Source organism: Sarcophilus harrisii, chromosome 2 (assembly GCF_902635505.1).
Source record: "Sarcophilus harrisii chromosome 2, mSarHar1.11, whole genome shotgun sequence".
Classification (NCBI taxonomy): Eukaryota; Metazoa; Chordata; class Mammalia; order Dasyuromorphia; family Dasyuridae; genus Sarcophilus; species Sarcophilus harrisii.
In genome coordinates this window covers 154,682,877-154,700,159 of record NC_045427.1, presented here as the reverse complement: position 1 = coordinate 154,700,159, position 17,283 = coordinate 154,682,877, and the positions used below count along the sequence as shown (strand labels likewise).

Here is a 17,283-nt window from a genome sequence, read left to right as displayed (position 1 = left end):
ATTGAACTCCTCAGTATCCCAGGCATTTCTCTAAATATATAACTATATTAGTGGGGTTAATAATCCACACTGGTAGAGGAAATTTCTTTTTAATCAACAAACTTATGTCCAAAAATTAATATCAAAAAACAAAGAGCAGTAGTATGTTTCTTTTCAAATGTTGACTTTTCTTGAAAAGGCAGAATTATGAAAAAAATATATTTAAATCTTAAATGTTGATTCTAAAATAAAATGTATACAGAAAGGGCTTATGATTGCTACAGGTTCTTTATAGAGAACATGACAAACTAGTACTTACTCTTGCTTCATTCTGCTGAAGTTTCTCTTCCATACTTAAAGCTGTTGGTGAGTCTAATAGTGCAATCTAAAATTAAAATGTAAACAAGCATAATTAATAAAGAACAGTAAAGTACAGGACACATTTTTATTGACATATAAAAAAGGATAAACAATTTATATAAAGTAGTATTCTCCATGTAATGCTATAGCTAGAACTAAAACAATGATTCTTCCACTATCTCCTACTATATATATAAATATATTATTATTAAATCTATATACCCGATGAGTTGCTTTATATTAATTTACCTGAATAATACAGGAACTCTATAGGTAATATTCATGATAAAACTATGTCCATGTTTATTTATAAATAAATATGCACTTATACAAATATATGCATATGTATACTTGCATAACTATCAAATCTGACACTTTTGAATAACTTGACTTCTTAAAGAACAATCAAATCTTAATAAAGCAAGTGAAGGAAATGTGAGATTCTATTAATAAATTACATAAAAATAGCATATTCATAAAATTTATTTGAAAATGTTTCAAATATGTGTACACATAGGACATGATTTTTGTCATAGAAATTTTATTTTTAATTATAAATACAAAATAAATAATGACAAAAAAAAAAAATCAAACCATGCTAAAGCTTAGGGTAACTAATATTCTCAATGAACCATGGTAGCATTTGGAATACAAAATTCTGGGAATATAAAATTGCCCACACTAAAAATAATATAGGAATTTATATGCTGTAATGGGCATTTAAGAACACCTGCCAACTTAATCAAGCATTACAAAATTAATTAATTTAGGATAATTCTATATAGTCTCATACAACCATTTGCTTCACAATATGATTACCATTCGTTATAGTAGACCCTCATTATTATTTTTACATATTAAGTTTATCATAGATTTAATTTTTATTAGCATTTAAATCATGTTTAATAAAAAGGTAACAGAACGAAGCTCTCTGCCCTCTCATCCCTCCCACCCCCCTTCCTCTTCTGCAACAATAGCAATTTCATACATACATACATACACACACACACACACACACATGTAACTTTCTTAAAGACTTAAGAACTCTGATCAACACAATCACCTCCTCACAAAAAGAAAATGGATTCAATATGAAGAATTTTGGACCATTTGGTCCATTTTGGACATAGTCATTATAGGATTTAATTTTGTTTGACTGTTTATAACCAGGGTTTTGTTTTGTTTCGTTTTTCTAGAGGTAGTGGGGTGGAATGGTAGAAAGTGAAAATAAGTGTTTGTTAACTTTTTAAAAACAAAAACAAAAAATTGGGGGAAATGATGGGGGGAGGAGGGGGAGAAAGGTTTCTCAGTTTGGATTTGCTTAGTGATATTCTTGGTTTGGAAATATTTGTGGTCTTTTCCCTATCAGGAAAATGGAATCATAAAATCAAGAGAATAAAGTATATATCCTGAAAATTTATCCAGTAAAACATGCATATGCCTCTTCAAGGAAATAAGTTAAAGACAAAATGAATACAGACACTACATACAGCTGACTACCAATAAATAATAATGATTATCTTGTTGACAAAATATAAAGAGAATATGTTTCTTCTTCTTGCACTGCTGATCATCTCTATCCTTTCCAAATTAGGCCCTGAAATTAGCTGCCCAAATAATTGGTTTCACCCTCCAAACAGCACCATGGATGTTTGGTTTTGAATGTCATTGGTTCTAATTGATTTGATATCAATGAGGGCTTTGTATTACCCTTTGGCATCTAACTATGCACCACCCTAGCCAATGTGCTAAGAAGGGAAATATGAGAATCAGAGAGACCATGAAGCATGCAGAAGCATTCCATAAATGGTTCCAGTCTACAAACCAACTGGTAAACAGCAATCTCTTTGATTGACTGCAATAATGGAAATGGTCCCAGAGGTAGAAAATAATATAGAAGTACTAACTTTATACATTTTAAGAGGTCAGAAGAGCAAGCTTCTGGGAGACTGGAAGCCATCTAATCCATGAATCCAGAAGTCAAAGTCAATGCCATATTTTGCAGCCTATCAAATACTGACATCCAAGGAAAAAGGTGTAACCTTCAGAAACTAGCCCACAGGTAGCTGAAATGAGGATTCTTCTTGTAGCACAGTATTTTCTCTGTACATGAGTATGTTTTTCACGTTGTCTATACAATAAGCCAATCACCTGAAATGTCATTTCCATTCTAATTTAACTCAATTTTTATATACCTTCTCAATTCACTTTCTTAGTTACCTCTCTCTTCTAATTGGAGGGTTAAAGAATAAACCACCTCCTTCCCAATTCTTGCTTTATAGAGGTCTACAATTTCAAATTTCCAGCTAATTCTCCATTTTCCATCAGAAACACTCTTTTAATTGGACACCTCAAACATCACAGATCTCTCCCCCACTTTTCAGCTTCCTTTTGACTTCACTCATTAGATTGTACACCTTTAGAGGGCTAAGCACAATGCCTGGCACACAGTTAAATGCTTACTGAATTGAATAATACTAAACTAAAATCCAGAGAGGATCAGGCACAAATATAGTCTTAAACTCTCTGAAATCTCTTTAGAAAGCTGAGAGCTCTGTAAATATCAATTTAGAAATGCAGAATGAGTATTTTGAAAAAATGGACTCCTTAAAATTTGGTCTTAAAATATCACGTAAGCTTTCCACTTAAAATAATGCAAAGTACTAATTAAAGCTTCCACCAAACTACTTCACAAGTGATATTCCATCTCTTGTATCCTTCCATTTCTTTACACAAGGTGTCTACAAGTCCTGAGACACTGCCATATAGTACCCTTCACAGCTCAGCTCCAATGCCATGGTCTACGTTTATCTGTGAACATGTTTCTGTTCCTAGAGGGCCAAGTCAGGTGTGTTTCCATTGGGTATCTCCAATGTCTAGCACAATGACCAAACAAACAGAGTGGGCTAATGCACTTTTTACAAAGATCAAATGGAGATAAAAAATAATTATACGTCCTAATCCAGACTAATATATAAAGTTGAAACTTTGGTATTAGGGAATTCTAAATCTCTACCAGTGTGTTTTAGTCAATCATTTTCTGTATATGAAAAGATTTTGGTTTTGCATATCTTGTGGGGCAGTTTTGCTCAATATGAAGAAAAGTTGGGACTGAAAACAGCAGAGATACAAGGGTATCTCTCGTGAATTCGCTCTAATGAAGAGGAACCCAATACTCTGAAAGTATCCCATTCCACTTTTTGAAGAAATCTGTTATGAAGCTTCCCTTGAAGTTCAGTCTAAATTTGCCACTCCCACTCAATTCTTACATGGCTCTCCTCTGTGAAACCAAGAAGGAAGTAACAATCCCTCTTCTTGAAAAACTATTAACATGTCCTCATGAAGTCTTCTCTTCAACAGGGTAAATAGTCCCAATTTCAAATACCAATCTTAATATATTGTATAATCAGACTCTTCTCCATCCTAGTTACAGTCAGTTTCCACCAGTCTATGAATACCAGTTATTTAATCACTCAGAAAATATCCAAAGAAATACAAAACTGAATTACTAAATTCTTAACTGAAGCCAATGTTTGAAATCATACAATCACAGTCACCTTGTTTTTGGCAGGGAGGAGGTAAGGGTAGACTTCTAATGTCACTGGAATAAAGAACTGACTTGAATATGAAAATTCTCTCAATCAATGCAGACATTCCCTGCTCAGCAAGTTCTGGTTTTAAGGAATTAGAGTAGGTAAAGAGAAAACCAAATTATCACTCTTTGCTGATGATATGATGTTATACTTAGAGAATCTCAGAGATTCTACTAAAAAGTTATTAGAAATAATCCATACCTTTAGCAAAGTTGCAGGATACAAAATAAACCCACATAAGTCATCATCATTCTTATATATCACCAAAAAGTCCAACAGGTAGAGTTACAAAGAGAAATTCCATTGAAAGTAACTACTGATAGTATAAAATACTCAGGAATCTATCTGGCAAGGGAAAATCAGAAACTTTATGAGCAAAACCACACAAATTAAGTCTGAGCTAACCAATTGAAAAAATATTAAATGCTCTTGGATAGGGCAAGCAAATATAATAAAGATGACAATATTACCTAAACTAGTCTATTTATTTAGTGCTATACCAATCAGACTCCCCAAAATCTATTTTAATGACCTAGAAAAAATAACAACAAAGTTCATATGGAAAAACAAGAGGTCAAGAATTTCAAGGGAATTAATGAAAAAAAAAAATCAAATGAAGGTGCCTAGCTGTACAGATCTAAAATTATATTATAAGACAACAGTTACCAAAACCATTTGGTATTTGCTAAAAAATAGACTAGTTGATCAGTGGAATAGGTTAGGTTTAAAGGACAAAACAGTCAATAACTTTAATACTCTAGTGTTTGACAAATCCAAAGACCCCAGCTTTTGGGATAAGAATTCACTGTTTGACGAAAATTGCTGGGAAAATTGGAAACTAGTATGGCAAAAATTAGGCACTGACCCACACTTAACACCAAAATGGGTCCATGACCTAGGCATAAAGAATGAGATTATAAATAAATTAGAGGAACAAAGGATAGTCTACTCTCAGACCTGTGGAAGTGGAAGGAATTTATGACCAAAAAAAGAACTGGAGATCATTACTGATCACAAAAAAGAAAATTTTGATTATATCAAATTGAAAAGATTTTGTACAAACAAAACTAATGCAGACAAGATTAGAAGGTTAGCAATAAACTGGGAAAACATTTTTACAGTCAAAGCTCATTTCCAAAATATATAGAGAATTGACTCTAAGTTATAAGCAATTAACCCATTCTCCAACTGATAAATGGTCAAAGGATATGAACAGACAATTCTCAGCTGAAGAAATTGAAACTATTTCTAGCCATATGAAAAGACTATTAATCAGAGAAATGCAAATTAAGACAACTCTGAGATACCACTACACACCTGTCAAATTGGCTAGAATGATAGGGAAAGATAATGAGGAATGTTGAAGGGGATATGGGAAAACAGGGACACTAATACATTGTTGGTGGAATTATGAATACATCCAGCTATTCTGGAGAACAATTTGGAACTATGCTCAAAAAGTTATCAAACTGTGCATACCCTTTGATCCAGCAGTGTCTCTACTGGGCTTATATCCCAAATAGATTTTAAAGAAGGGACAGGAACCTGTATGTGCACGAATGTTTGTGGCAGCTCTCTTTGTAGTGGCTGGAAACTAAGTAGATGCCCATCAATTGGGAATGGCTGAATAAGTTGTGGTATATGTATGTTATGGAATATTATTGTTCTGTAAGAAACAACTAGCAGGATGAATTCAGAAAGGCCTGGAGCAACTTACACTAACTGATGCTGAGTAAAATGAGCAGGACCAGGAGATCATTATTCACTTCAACAACAATACTATATGATGATCAATTCTGATGGATATGGCCATCTTTAGCAATGAGATGAACTAAATCAGTTCCAATGGAGCAGTAACGAACTGAACCAGCTACACCCAGAGAAAGAAGTCTGGGAGATGACTAACAATCATTACATAGAATTCCCAATCCCTCTATTTTTGTCCGCCTGCATTTTTTGATTTCCGTCACAGGCTAAATGTACACTATTTCAGAGTCTGATTCTTTTTGTACAGCAAAATAACTGTTTGGACATGTATACTTATTTTGTATTTAATTTGTACTTTAATATATATTGGTCAACCCTGCCATCTGGGGGAGGGGGTGGGAGGAAGGAGGGGAAAAATTGGAACAAAAGGTTTGGCAATTGTCAATGTTGTAAAATTACCCATACATATAATTTCTAAATAAAAAGCTATTAATAAAAAAAAAAAGTTCTAGTTTTTAGGAAAAGCTTCGGGTACTTCAAGTGACTTGCCCAGAGTCATATTGCTGTGTCTAACGCAGATCTTCACGATGAGGCCATTTTTCAATACATTGGACCATACAGCCTTTATCAGTTTAACAAAAAAAATTTTCATTATCTGTATGTCCACCTTACTGGTTATATCTGTAACTGAATAGACTACCAGAGAGAAATTCAGTTAAGCATAAATAACTGGAATGACATTGACTCAAATTTATAATACAAACCAGTCCTCAATTGATAAATGTCAAATGATATGAATAGATAATTTTTGCATCAAGAAATTAAACCCATTTATAATCATATGAAAAAAATGTTCTAAATCACTATTGATTAGAGAAATACAGACAACTCAGAGGTACTACTACACACTTCTTAGGAAAAGATAATGATAAATGCTGGAGGAAATGTGAGAAAACTGGGACACTAATACATTGTTGGTGGAGTTGAGAATTGATCCAAATGGAGAACAATTTGGAACAATGCCCAAAGAATTATCAAACTGTGAATATCCTTTGATCCAGCAATGTCTCTACTGAGTTTATATTCAAAGAGTTCATAAAAGGAGGAAAAGGACCCACATATGCAAAAAATGTTTGTAGCAGCCCTTTTTGTAATGGCAAGGGGAAACTGAGTGGATGCCCATCAGTTGGGAAATATCTGATAAATTATGGCATATGAATGTGAAGGAACATTATTGTTCTATAAAATTGATGACCAGGCTGATTTTAGAAAAGCCTGGAAAAATGTACATGAACTGATAACTAAGTGAAGTGAATAGAACCAAGAGAGAACACTGTACACAGCAACAAAAAGATTACATAATGATCAACTGTGAGGGATTTGGCTCTTTTCACAATGAGGTCATTACAGAAAGTTTCAATAGACTTGTGATGGAAAAAATCATTTGCAACCAGATAGAGAACCATAGAGATTAAATGTGGATCAACTTGAAATGGAAAGAGCCGTCCACATTCAGAAAAAGAACTATGGAGATTAAATGTGGATCACAGGCTAGTATTTTCAGCTTTTTTTATTGTGTTTGCTTTATTTTCTTGTGCTTTTTCCTCTTTTGATCTGGTTTTTCTTGCACAGCATGACAAATATGGAAATGTGTTTAAAATGTCTAGGGAAGGGGAAAAGGAGTTAGGAAGGGAGAAAAATTTGCAAAGGTGAATATTAAAAACTATCTTTGAATGTATTTGGAAAAATTTTAAAGTTATTATTTTAAAAAGAATCAGAATGGGTTATAAAACTTCTAAAAACATTTTTACAAAAAAATTACATCTAATTAGATAAGACGAGATTCTTGGTTATGTCATAGTAATAGGGTCAATCAAGATTTTCAATAAATATTTATTAAAAGCCAACTGTATGTCAACTACATGCTAAGCACTGGAGATACAAATAGAAACAAAAGATATTCCCTCTCAAGAAACTCACGATCAAACTGAGGAAACAAGCAAACAAATATGCATAAATAAATTATACAGAGAAGGGAAATAGAAATAATTAAAACAGGGAAGATATTAGAATTGAGAAATTTAGAAATGCTTCCCATAGAACTGGAATTTTAGTTGGGACTTAAAGAAAGCTAAACATGCTGATAGGCAAAGATGAGGAAGGAGAACATTTGAAGTAAGGGGAATATCCAGTGAAAATGCCTGCAGCCAAGATCATGAGGCAAAGAAAAAAAAGTAGTGGAAAGTAAAGTGTAAGAATGTAGCAAAGAGCTAAGTTATGAAAGACAGAGTTTTTTGTATTTAATCCTTGAGATGACAGGGAAACATTAGAGTTTGTCAAGCACTTAGGTAACATGATTAGACCTTTTACAAAATCACTTAGATGACTGAATGGAGGATGAACTGGAAAGATTTGAAGGAAGCTGACCCTCGAGCATGCTATTACAATATAATGCAACATAATTCTTCATCACAGCAGTGACAATTTAAAGAGAGATAAGGAAATATATTTAAGAGATATTGTAAAGGTGAAATTGATAGGTCTTGGGCACAAATTAGATATAGGAGAAGAGAAACAATGAGAGTCAAAGATGACACCTAAGTTGTGATCCTGAGGGATGAGAAGGATGGTGTTGACTGGAAAGAGCAAAAAAGGCCATGTTGTAAAGAAATTAAATGTCAAGTAGGAGTTCATAAATTAGCACTAGAGAACCACTGGAATGTACTGAACAGAGAACAACATGATCATGACCATTAGGAAAATCACTAGTGGCTGTGTGGAGAATTGATTAGAATGACAAACAGGAAAAAAAAAAATTGTCATTACATCTGTATAATTTACATTCCTGTCTATAGTGAGAATAGCAAAGTTGAAGAAAATTTTTTAAAAATCACAGTTGTAGATTATCAATAATCATTAAATTAATGCTCTGGATGTGAGCATTTTCTCTAACAACTCATAATCTAGCATAAAATCACAAAAGCCACCTAGTCTAATCTCATTCTATAGTTAAGGAAACTGGAGCTAGGGAAGGCTAAGTGCATTGCCTGAATGCATAAAAGTACTAAATAGCAGAGGTAACATTTGAACCTAGGAAATACATTCTAAATATCAATACTTTTGAGTCCAGTAGAACTTTCAAAAAATTATGTTAAAAAAAATAGGAGAAAAATAAAAATTTATAAAAAGGGATTGTTTAATTCTTAATAATCTACCAGATTTTTCCTCTAAGCCTAGGAACATTTCAAAAAGTAACAGTGACAATATACTTATCTTCATGTTCTCCTTACTAAAGTTCTGAATAAACTATCAGACTTAAGTCAATGCATTGGTGGATTTTGTTGAATTATTTTCACCGCCTTTTCTTTTTCAAATCTTTACTATAAGAAGAGGCATATATTTGGAAATGAAGGTGATATAAAAAGCAAGAGAGATGGCTAAAAGTGTTTAAAAAATGAAGGATAATGCACAGATGGCTCAAGGATTGCTCATGCATTCCAAAATTTAAAAGACATAAAAGTCTTCATTTAGCTCATCATACAGATCCTCTATTAATGATTTATGAAAGGATTCAGGACAGAACTGCAAAGGGTAAGATGGCAAGGATGGATTATGACCTATGCAGGTGAAGATGAAGTACACTGGTGTATCCAATGACATCCCAGATAGAACATAATATTACACTTTGGTCCTTTTTCTCAAAATTTGCTTCAAGCATAGAGAACAGAAAAACAAATATCCCAAAAAAACACATGACAAAGGATGATTTATTATACTTTGAATTTTAATCATCTTACTATGCCCCTCCCTCTAATTAATGTGTACGAAATAAGCAATAAAATTGAAAAATCAAATTGGACATTCTAATTTGTTTTCCTCCTTTGAAGATTGGAGCTTAAGTCTTTTACACCTTCTCTGAAACATTACTTTTAACGCTAAAATTCTTAAAGATTATGTTTCCTAATCTCATAATTGCATTAAAATTCTATCTTGGTCTTGTTCCCCTAACCACCATGCTCAGTCAGTATAATAATTAAGTTTATAAGTAACCAGTATAAAGTAATAATAGCAGGCAGTAAGACTCCAAAGGTAAAGTCATATACAGATCATTCCAAAAATCAAAAGAGCATAATTTGCAAATTGTATCACATAATCTCAAAAAACCACATCCTGAGAATATATGCTAAGTTAGGGAAAGCCATCCATCCCTTGCTGTTAGGGCCTTTTGATCCTGTGATATGTAAATTGCAGATTAAGTTCTAGACAATCACTGTAAGGCCAACATAGCCAAATGGGGCTGATAACATAATTTTATTATGTCACATCGTCTTAAAAGTTAACTTTAAAGTTTTACAAACAGTTTGGGGATGATTTGGATACATTAAGGCACTAACTTCCCCAAGGTGACATAGATATTTAATCATCAAACCTCATCAAACCTCAAAAAAAAGAGACCCCAAACTCCTAAGGATCTATGCTGTCAAGTGCTCCTAACTCTACTTTTTGGTGACATAGGTTACTTATATGCCTCTCTCCATCATCTTCTCCACGTCTTCTTGTATCACCCTATTTCCATTCCCACAATTTGCTGTAACCATCGCTCTCTTATAACATTTGTCGCTGTATTTTTTGTGCCATTTGTGCCTGCAACCTTTGTGCTTTATTAAAGTATGACTAAAGCCATTATGATTTTTCCCAACAAGTACTGAGTATTCCTGTTCCATTTTACAATTTAATTAGCCAACCAATAATCTAACAAAGTTTAATCTAAGCAACAAAGGTTGCCTGAAAATTTCATTAGCAGATTTGGTACAAATTGCAACATTTTGTTATCATATCATGATTTTTAAAAGTTTATTTACCTTAAATTTTTTCCATTATGTGTACTTCTCAAAATTGTGTCTATAAATCATGGCAGATTATGAATGCTCTGCAAATGTGTACTCCCCAAAATTGTGTTTAGAAATCATGGCCGATTTTGAATGCTCTGCAAACTCTTACTGTAAATATTTTTTATTTCTTAAAATCCATACTTTAAACACCTAAATATTGCCTCTTATTCCAACCATCTTGGCTCCTATTCTGTTCCCAATTTCTACCCTTTGAATTAAAGAAAAGCTTAGTAGAATGTAAAAGAAAAACAAGTCACAGGAGGGAATTTAAATAATGTAATGGTTCACGTTATAGTTTGGCTTAGAAAATAGTGCATAAGGCAAGTGTGTCACAAACCTATCAACCAAATGAACCTACAAGTTCAAGTTCATGGATAGTAAGATTATGAGTCCATTCCAAAACCCTGTATGAGGTTTTTATCTTCCATTCTAATATGTTCCATTCTACAAATAGAAGCTTCCAAAAACTAAAATATGTTTAGAACTGAAGACAAAATGTTCACCACAATGAATCTTTCTTATCCAATAGTTGGGCATTTTGAAGGGAAGAAATATAAAACATACTACATGGCTCAGGAAACTTCAAAGTTCAAGCTTTAATCCTTCTTTCCAAATTGCTTTAATGCAAAGTTACTAGTAAGCTGACCGTTTCCAAGATTACTAGACATCACAAGTAACTTGACCACAACTTTATGAAAGATAATATATATGATCCAGAAACAGCCTTTTAAGTTTAAAGGTAGTTACATGAGATGTATTAATAATTATGTTTGGTGTGTGGGAGGATGCATAGTTTTTTGCTGCCTTTTGCTGCCTAAGAATGTGGAAAAGGGAAGTTTTATTTCTGACTGTTCAAAAGTAAACTTTAAAAAAAATTTCATTTTAGATTTCCTGCAAAAGCGGCTTCATACTCTAAGCAGAGTTATAATTTCTAGCAGATATAAACTCTCATGCTACAGACTTCTGGTAGAAACTATGTGGAATCAAATTCTGCATTAAGACAAGTTTGTTATGGAGCTCCTCTAAAAACGTGAGTTATCTAAGCACCAAGAGGCACTAGGAATAATACACTTTCACTTAAAAAGTATGCATTCAACAATAGATTATTGTGAAGCTCCAGGAAGTCGTATTATAACAACATTAAAACAAAACAAATACCCCATGTATTATGAATTTCTGTATAATAATGACATTTTACAAACTTTTCCTTGTCTTAAAACTAAACACCACAAGTCTAAATCATGAATCAAGAGTCTGTTGTATTTTGCTGAATGGCCCAATGAAAATTTATGCAAAATTGTTATCTATTAGGTTATTAATCACATCAAATTTAGCAAAAAAAATTTTCTTTTACAAAATCCAATTGGAACTTGATATAAGGAGGGAAAATCAGTTTATTCATTCATAGCTTCAGCTAGCACTTATTTACTCAAGTCAATATAATGAGTGAGATAATTATCTCATTAAGATCCAGAAATAGATGCTATTACTCAAAGAAAATTATTCATAAAATCTCAGAGAAACCTAACCTGATTCCCTTGGGCAAGCAGAGTTTTAAGTCTGGCTATTTCAGCTCGAAGCTCACGAATGAGTTTGACGTTAGGATCCTCATTAATGGTAGGCTTGTTGATGATGTTTTTGGCTCTATTTGCATAACGAAGAGTACTTAGGGTTTCTCCATAATTGACATCGGCAGGTGAAATAGCTGTGAAGAATGAATTCAAAAATTATTTATCCAGCACCGAGTTTCATTTAATACAAACTTGGTTCATAATCTAAAAGTCACATTAACCTCAGATTGTCGAGAACAAACATTCACTACTCTAGTAATGAATATTAAAAATTATCTAAGATTTATAACGAGAGTGTTCACTACCAAATTAAATGTCAGTTAGCTTGACTCAATTCTACAATTAAATACTTAGTGATCAAAATATTTTTGTATCTGAAATTAATAACCATACAAAAAGGACTTAGTGGACTGATCCTCATATAAAAAGAAAATTATCATTAAATTTTTCAGTAATAAAGTACAATATGAAATATGACACAAAGAGAAAACATGAAATTAAAAGAATAAGAGCTGATTAGGAGCAGTTTCTTAACCAAGAAATGTGGATTTTATGCAGATGGAACAGGGTCTTCTTACTCTATTTTTCCATCAAACAAAAAAAGAAAATGTACTTTTTGTTTTTTTCTCCATTCAAAAAGTTGTCATAATTATTTACAAAATACTAAAAAGGAGATTTGGTATGACTCTGTCCTAAAATATCTGAGAATTGCTACAATCGGAGGACCTCCAGAAAGCTAACCAGAATATTACATGTAGGAATAAGCAAATTCCAAGAGTTTTATTAGCTAATTCCCTTCACTTTAGCAAAATGCTGCACAAGGATAAATAAAGGAGAAAATGAAGGAATAGCTAAATTTGGGTATTTCTAATTACTAGCCCCAATGTAGTGTATTTTATAAGATTCTATCATATGTGGATGGGAACACATTCAAGATTAATTCTTTTAAAATACATGAAGTAAGTAGAGGTAATAGACAAGATCCAGAAGCCTCTGACTTAATACCATACAGAAAAAATATTCCTAAGCCTTTAAAATTAAAAGAAATAATCTATTTCAAGAGAAAAAAATAATAAACTTCTACAACACTAAGTATATATCTTTCTGATTGAATTTACAACTGACCTGTCTTTCAATTCTCAAGTAAGTTATACAGAACCTAGTCTCCAATGAGCTCTGTACTGAGTTTATATGTTTATCAAGGTAAAAGTTGAAATGTCCTTTAGAAATCATCTAGCAGATTTTTCATTTTACAGATTTTACAGGTTTAAATGACTAAATGATCCAAGAAATAAATAGTAGTCAGGATTTGAATTTAGCTTTTAGGTTCTTTATAGTACATCATGCTTCTTACAACTTCTTCTTAACTATTCCCTAGTATTATATGACAATATCCAAAGTAGAATAACTTAATCAAAAAAACAGTGGACTAAACTGGCATTTTCTAAAAACCAATACTGTTTTTGATAGTTCTAATCATTCATAACTAATAATCTTAGCAATGAAGAAGTAAAACACAATCCACTTTTAAATATGTATGTGCATGTTTGCATGTGCGCACATGTATAGTATACACTTATGTGCATTGTACAGTGATGTACATATCGATATACTGGTATGCATGTCCATAAATTGGCAAGTGCACCTGTGTATATACACATGCATGCACATGGATACACGCATGTGATCTTTTTGAGTTCCAATCTGGCGACAAGCACCGAGTAGCTGTATGACCCTGGACAACTCATTTAACTCTATTTGCCTCAGTTTCCTTATCTGTAAAATGATCAAGCCACACACATACAAATATATACATACATATTCCTATGTTTTGACACAGATAGAAGTTTACTTCTTGATTGTTAAGATTGCAAGCTATGTAGAAGAGACAAGGGAAAGAGACCCCAAAGATACTTTAAGATAAGTTTCTATTGGAGGGAAGAGTCCAGGTTATCCCTTCATGGGGAGGAGAAAAAGAATGCTACCCCCCTGGGAACAATACAAGGCTGCTGCTAGTGAGGCCATTGCTATGGGGAAGAAACAGAGAATAAGTGGACCACGAAGAAATTCAGTAGGCAGGACAAGATCCAGGAAATCTGGTAGCTTTCTATTCTAACTAATTAGTCTTACTAAATAGGTGAAGCAAGCCCATTTATTTCTACTTCTTGAGAGATTACAAGTTCTTCTGGTGTCTAGTTGCAGTTTGGGTAATAGTGTGAGCCTATGTAAGTTTTGTTAAAGTAACTTTTGTACCAAAATTTCACTTCATTGAATAAAATAAAAATATTCTAATGAAAGTTAACTCACAAATAAAGATTCTATCTTATTGCTTAAAGCATTTTAAATATTCTAAAGTAAAAGATTCTGTTCATAAAAGAAAAGATTGCCAGAGTTTCAGAAAGAAAACCTAGAAAAACCACTAAAGACAAAAGAAAGGGGCTGACTGCAACGTAAGATAATTAGATTGGATAATGAAGACTCTTCTGGCAACGAAGAGACTTAAATAATAGATACAGATGCTAAGGAGAGTTGACTGTCTCCTGCTGTGTTGACCTTATAAAACTGGATCTTCATATAAGACAATTTAAAACATAGCTTTGTTAGAAAGCAGATGACTTCTCAATAGCCATATTTAACTAACAAGCTTCCCCAGTCTCTGACAGATGAATGAGCAAATTAAGGCCAGGGCAATCCCTCTTTATATCACAGAATTTTATGCCTAGACAGGAACTTGTCCTGTTACAGATAAAGAAACTGAGGCCCATGAAGGTTGACAAGAAGCTGAGTCCCCTATTTCACAATTCAGAGGTCTTTAAACTATAACATCAAACAACTTCAGAAAGACTTTTCTTTATTATTTGCTAAAATATATTCTGAAGATGACTGTGTACATGAATATTCGACTTTACAATTCAAGGTTAATGCTGATTACTATCCTTAGTGATGAAAAGCAGAAATTACCACACCAACTAGGATGCATTTCTCATTCTCACCATATTATTGCCTCTTTTTGCTATTATCTTTGCTAGCTTTGGTTTTTGCTAATTTTTTAAATTAAATTACATTTCAAATCTTTATTGATAGTATATGGAAGAAAACTATGTGCCCTTACCAGTGTAGATGGAAATGAATAATAACTGCTATACACTGTTCGTTTATTAAACAAAATCATGCTTCTTACAACTTCTTCATTATACTATTCCCTAGTATTATAAAAACTTATGTTAATACTAATGGATAATTAATTTGATTCCAGTGGAAAAAAATATCTCTACAATATGTTTATAGGCTTTTCTTGCATGCATGTGATAATTATAAGTCTAATAGGGTGAAGTTGTTCACCTATAAAAGTTCACTAAAGTCAAAGATATTCATAATTTAAGAAATGTAAATGTCTAATCATATTTTATTCCTTAACTCTATGAGGGGAAAAAGTCACCACTAATAATTAAGATTGCTATAACTCTTGGTCTTCACTTTTTAAAACATTTTCATAAGACACTTTCAGATTGCCACATTATAGTATTCTGAGGCTGAAGATACATCCACCATCATTTAATGAATGATAGATAAATAATAAAAATGAAGCAACAATACTTTCCAACAAGAACAGAAAAGGTTATGAACAAGAAAAGCTTCACTGACCTTTAACTCAGGAATTCCTATTCTTAACCACTGGAGCTGAGGTGGGATACCAAAGAAAAACCTAAGGAAAGGACTCTGGGGGATATTCACACTAACATAAAGCAGCTTGAAATATATGGTACTTGAAATGTTTTATGTTAATCAGATGCATAAGGAAAAGAGAATGATACTTTACCAAATATTTACTGATTTATTCAAGATACTATCGAGAAAAAGAGAAAATATGTTCTCTTTCATCAATCAAGATAGAAATTTAAAAATGTACAAATGTAACAAGTTTCACTCATGCTTAAAATAGTCACAAAATAATTTGCCATGTGTATAGCTCAAACAGATTATTGTTTCACCCATAAGTGGGCAATTCTCAAATTTCTCAAATTAGACAGTAAATTTGGGCTTTCTCTTCCTTTCTTCAAGTGTTGAAGGACAAGATGACTAAAAATGCATGCTGACAAATCATTTTTTTCCTCTTTCAAATATTGAATTTAATGATATCCCTCACTCCCTAGGACATATATGTGGGGCTTTTTTAAATCTGTTTTAAAACTAGAAAAAAAGAGGGTTTCAAGAATGGTGAGATGATGCTGTAGAAAGAGCTGATTTGGAAAATCCAGCTTGATGGGCAAAGTCTGCCATGAACTAGATGAAAGCTTAAATCTCTCAACTTCTCCAGTATTGCTTCCTTATCTATAAAATGCTAAGTTCTGGAATTTGATGATTATAGGATCTCTATCTCTAAATTTTAAACAGAAAAAGATATACTTTTTTTTTTTTAAACCCTGGCAATTTTGAACAATTACCTTATAATTTGCATTTTCTTTAAAAAAAAAATAAAGTAAAACAGTATTAATAAATTAATTGACTTTTTTACTCAGCACTTTACAGCAAATACTAAGATGTATTTGTTTTTTCACAACTATAGGGACCATGGTAAAATGAAAAAAGTGCTAGCTGTGTGACCCTGGGCAAGTCACTTAACCCCAAATGCCTCGGCAAAAAGCAAAAAAAAAAAAAAAAAAAAAAAATTAGCTAAAAATAGGAGAAACACAGCATTACAGCAGAGAAAAAAGCAGCTAATAAGGCTCTTTTAAGGATGGAGAAGGTGATTTGGGCATGTCAGAAACTCAGGGAAGAAACAAATAGGAAGAAATTTGAGGATAACTGCCTAGAAAAGATTGGTAGATATGGGGACAAGAGTACAAGAGGAGTTTGATTTGAAAAGAAGAAGGAATATATCAGCATCAGAGACTGGAATGAAGGAGATAGTAGGACATAAAACCAAATGAGAGGAAAAGGAAAAGATGGGGCTCATCTTAACTGCCTCAAAATTCCCAACTGAGAAGGTAAGGTAGAAGATGCTGTGGGAGATCTGAAAGAAGTGAAGGTTTGTTAGAACCACTGTGGTAAGCCAGATAAAGAAATCAGTTAGGGAGTAGAAAAATGACCTTGCTCTTGCAAAGCTCTAGATGAGAAGAGGTAACATGTTTATAGAGAACCCAAAAGGAAATAAAGTCTTGTGACTTGTGCCAGTTCAGT

The 17,283-nt window shown here is 32.8% G+C and overlaps 1 protein-coding gene across 5 annotated transcripts in view; it reads right to left on the bottom strand.

Annotated features, from left to right (window-relative positions):
• KIF16B (kinesin family member 16B) overlaps positions 1 to 17,283 on the bottom strand; it is a 340,481-nt gene that overhangs the window by 253,470 nt on the left and 69,728 nt on the right. For all 5 annotated transcript variants that reach the window (XM_031951076.1, XM_031951079.1, XM_031951077.1 and 2 more), the window contains exons 10-11: positions 12,061 to 12,236; positions 299 to 364 (exon numbers count right to left, since the gene is read on the bottom strand). In XM_031951076.1, coding sequence (XP_031806936.1) covers positions 299 to 364; positions 12,061 to 12,236 — 242 coding nt within the window. The remainder of the gene's footprint in view (positions 1 to 298; positions 365 to 12,060; positions 12,237 to 17,283) is intronic.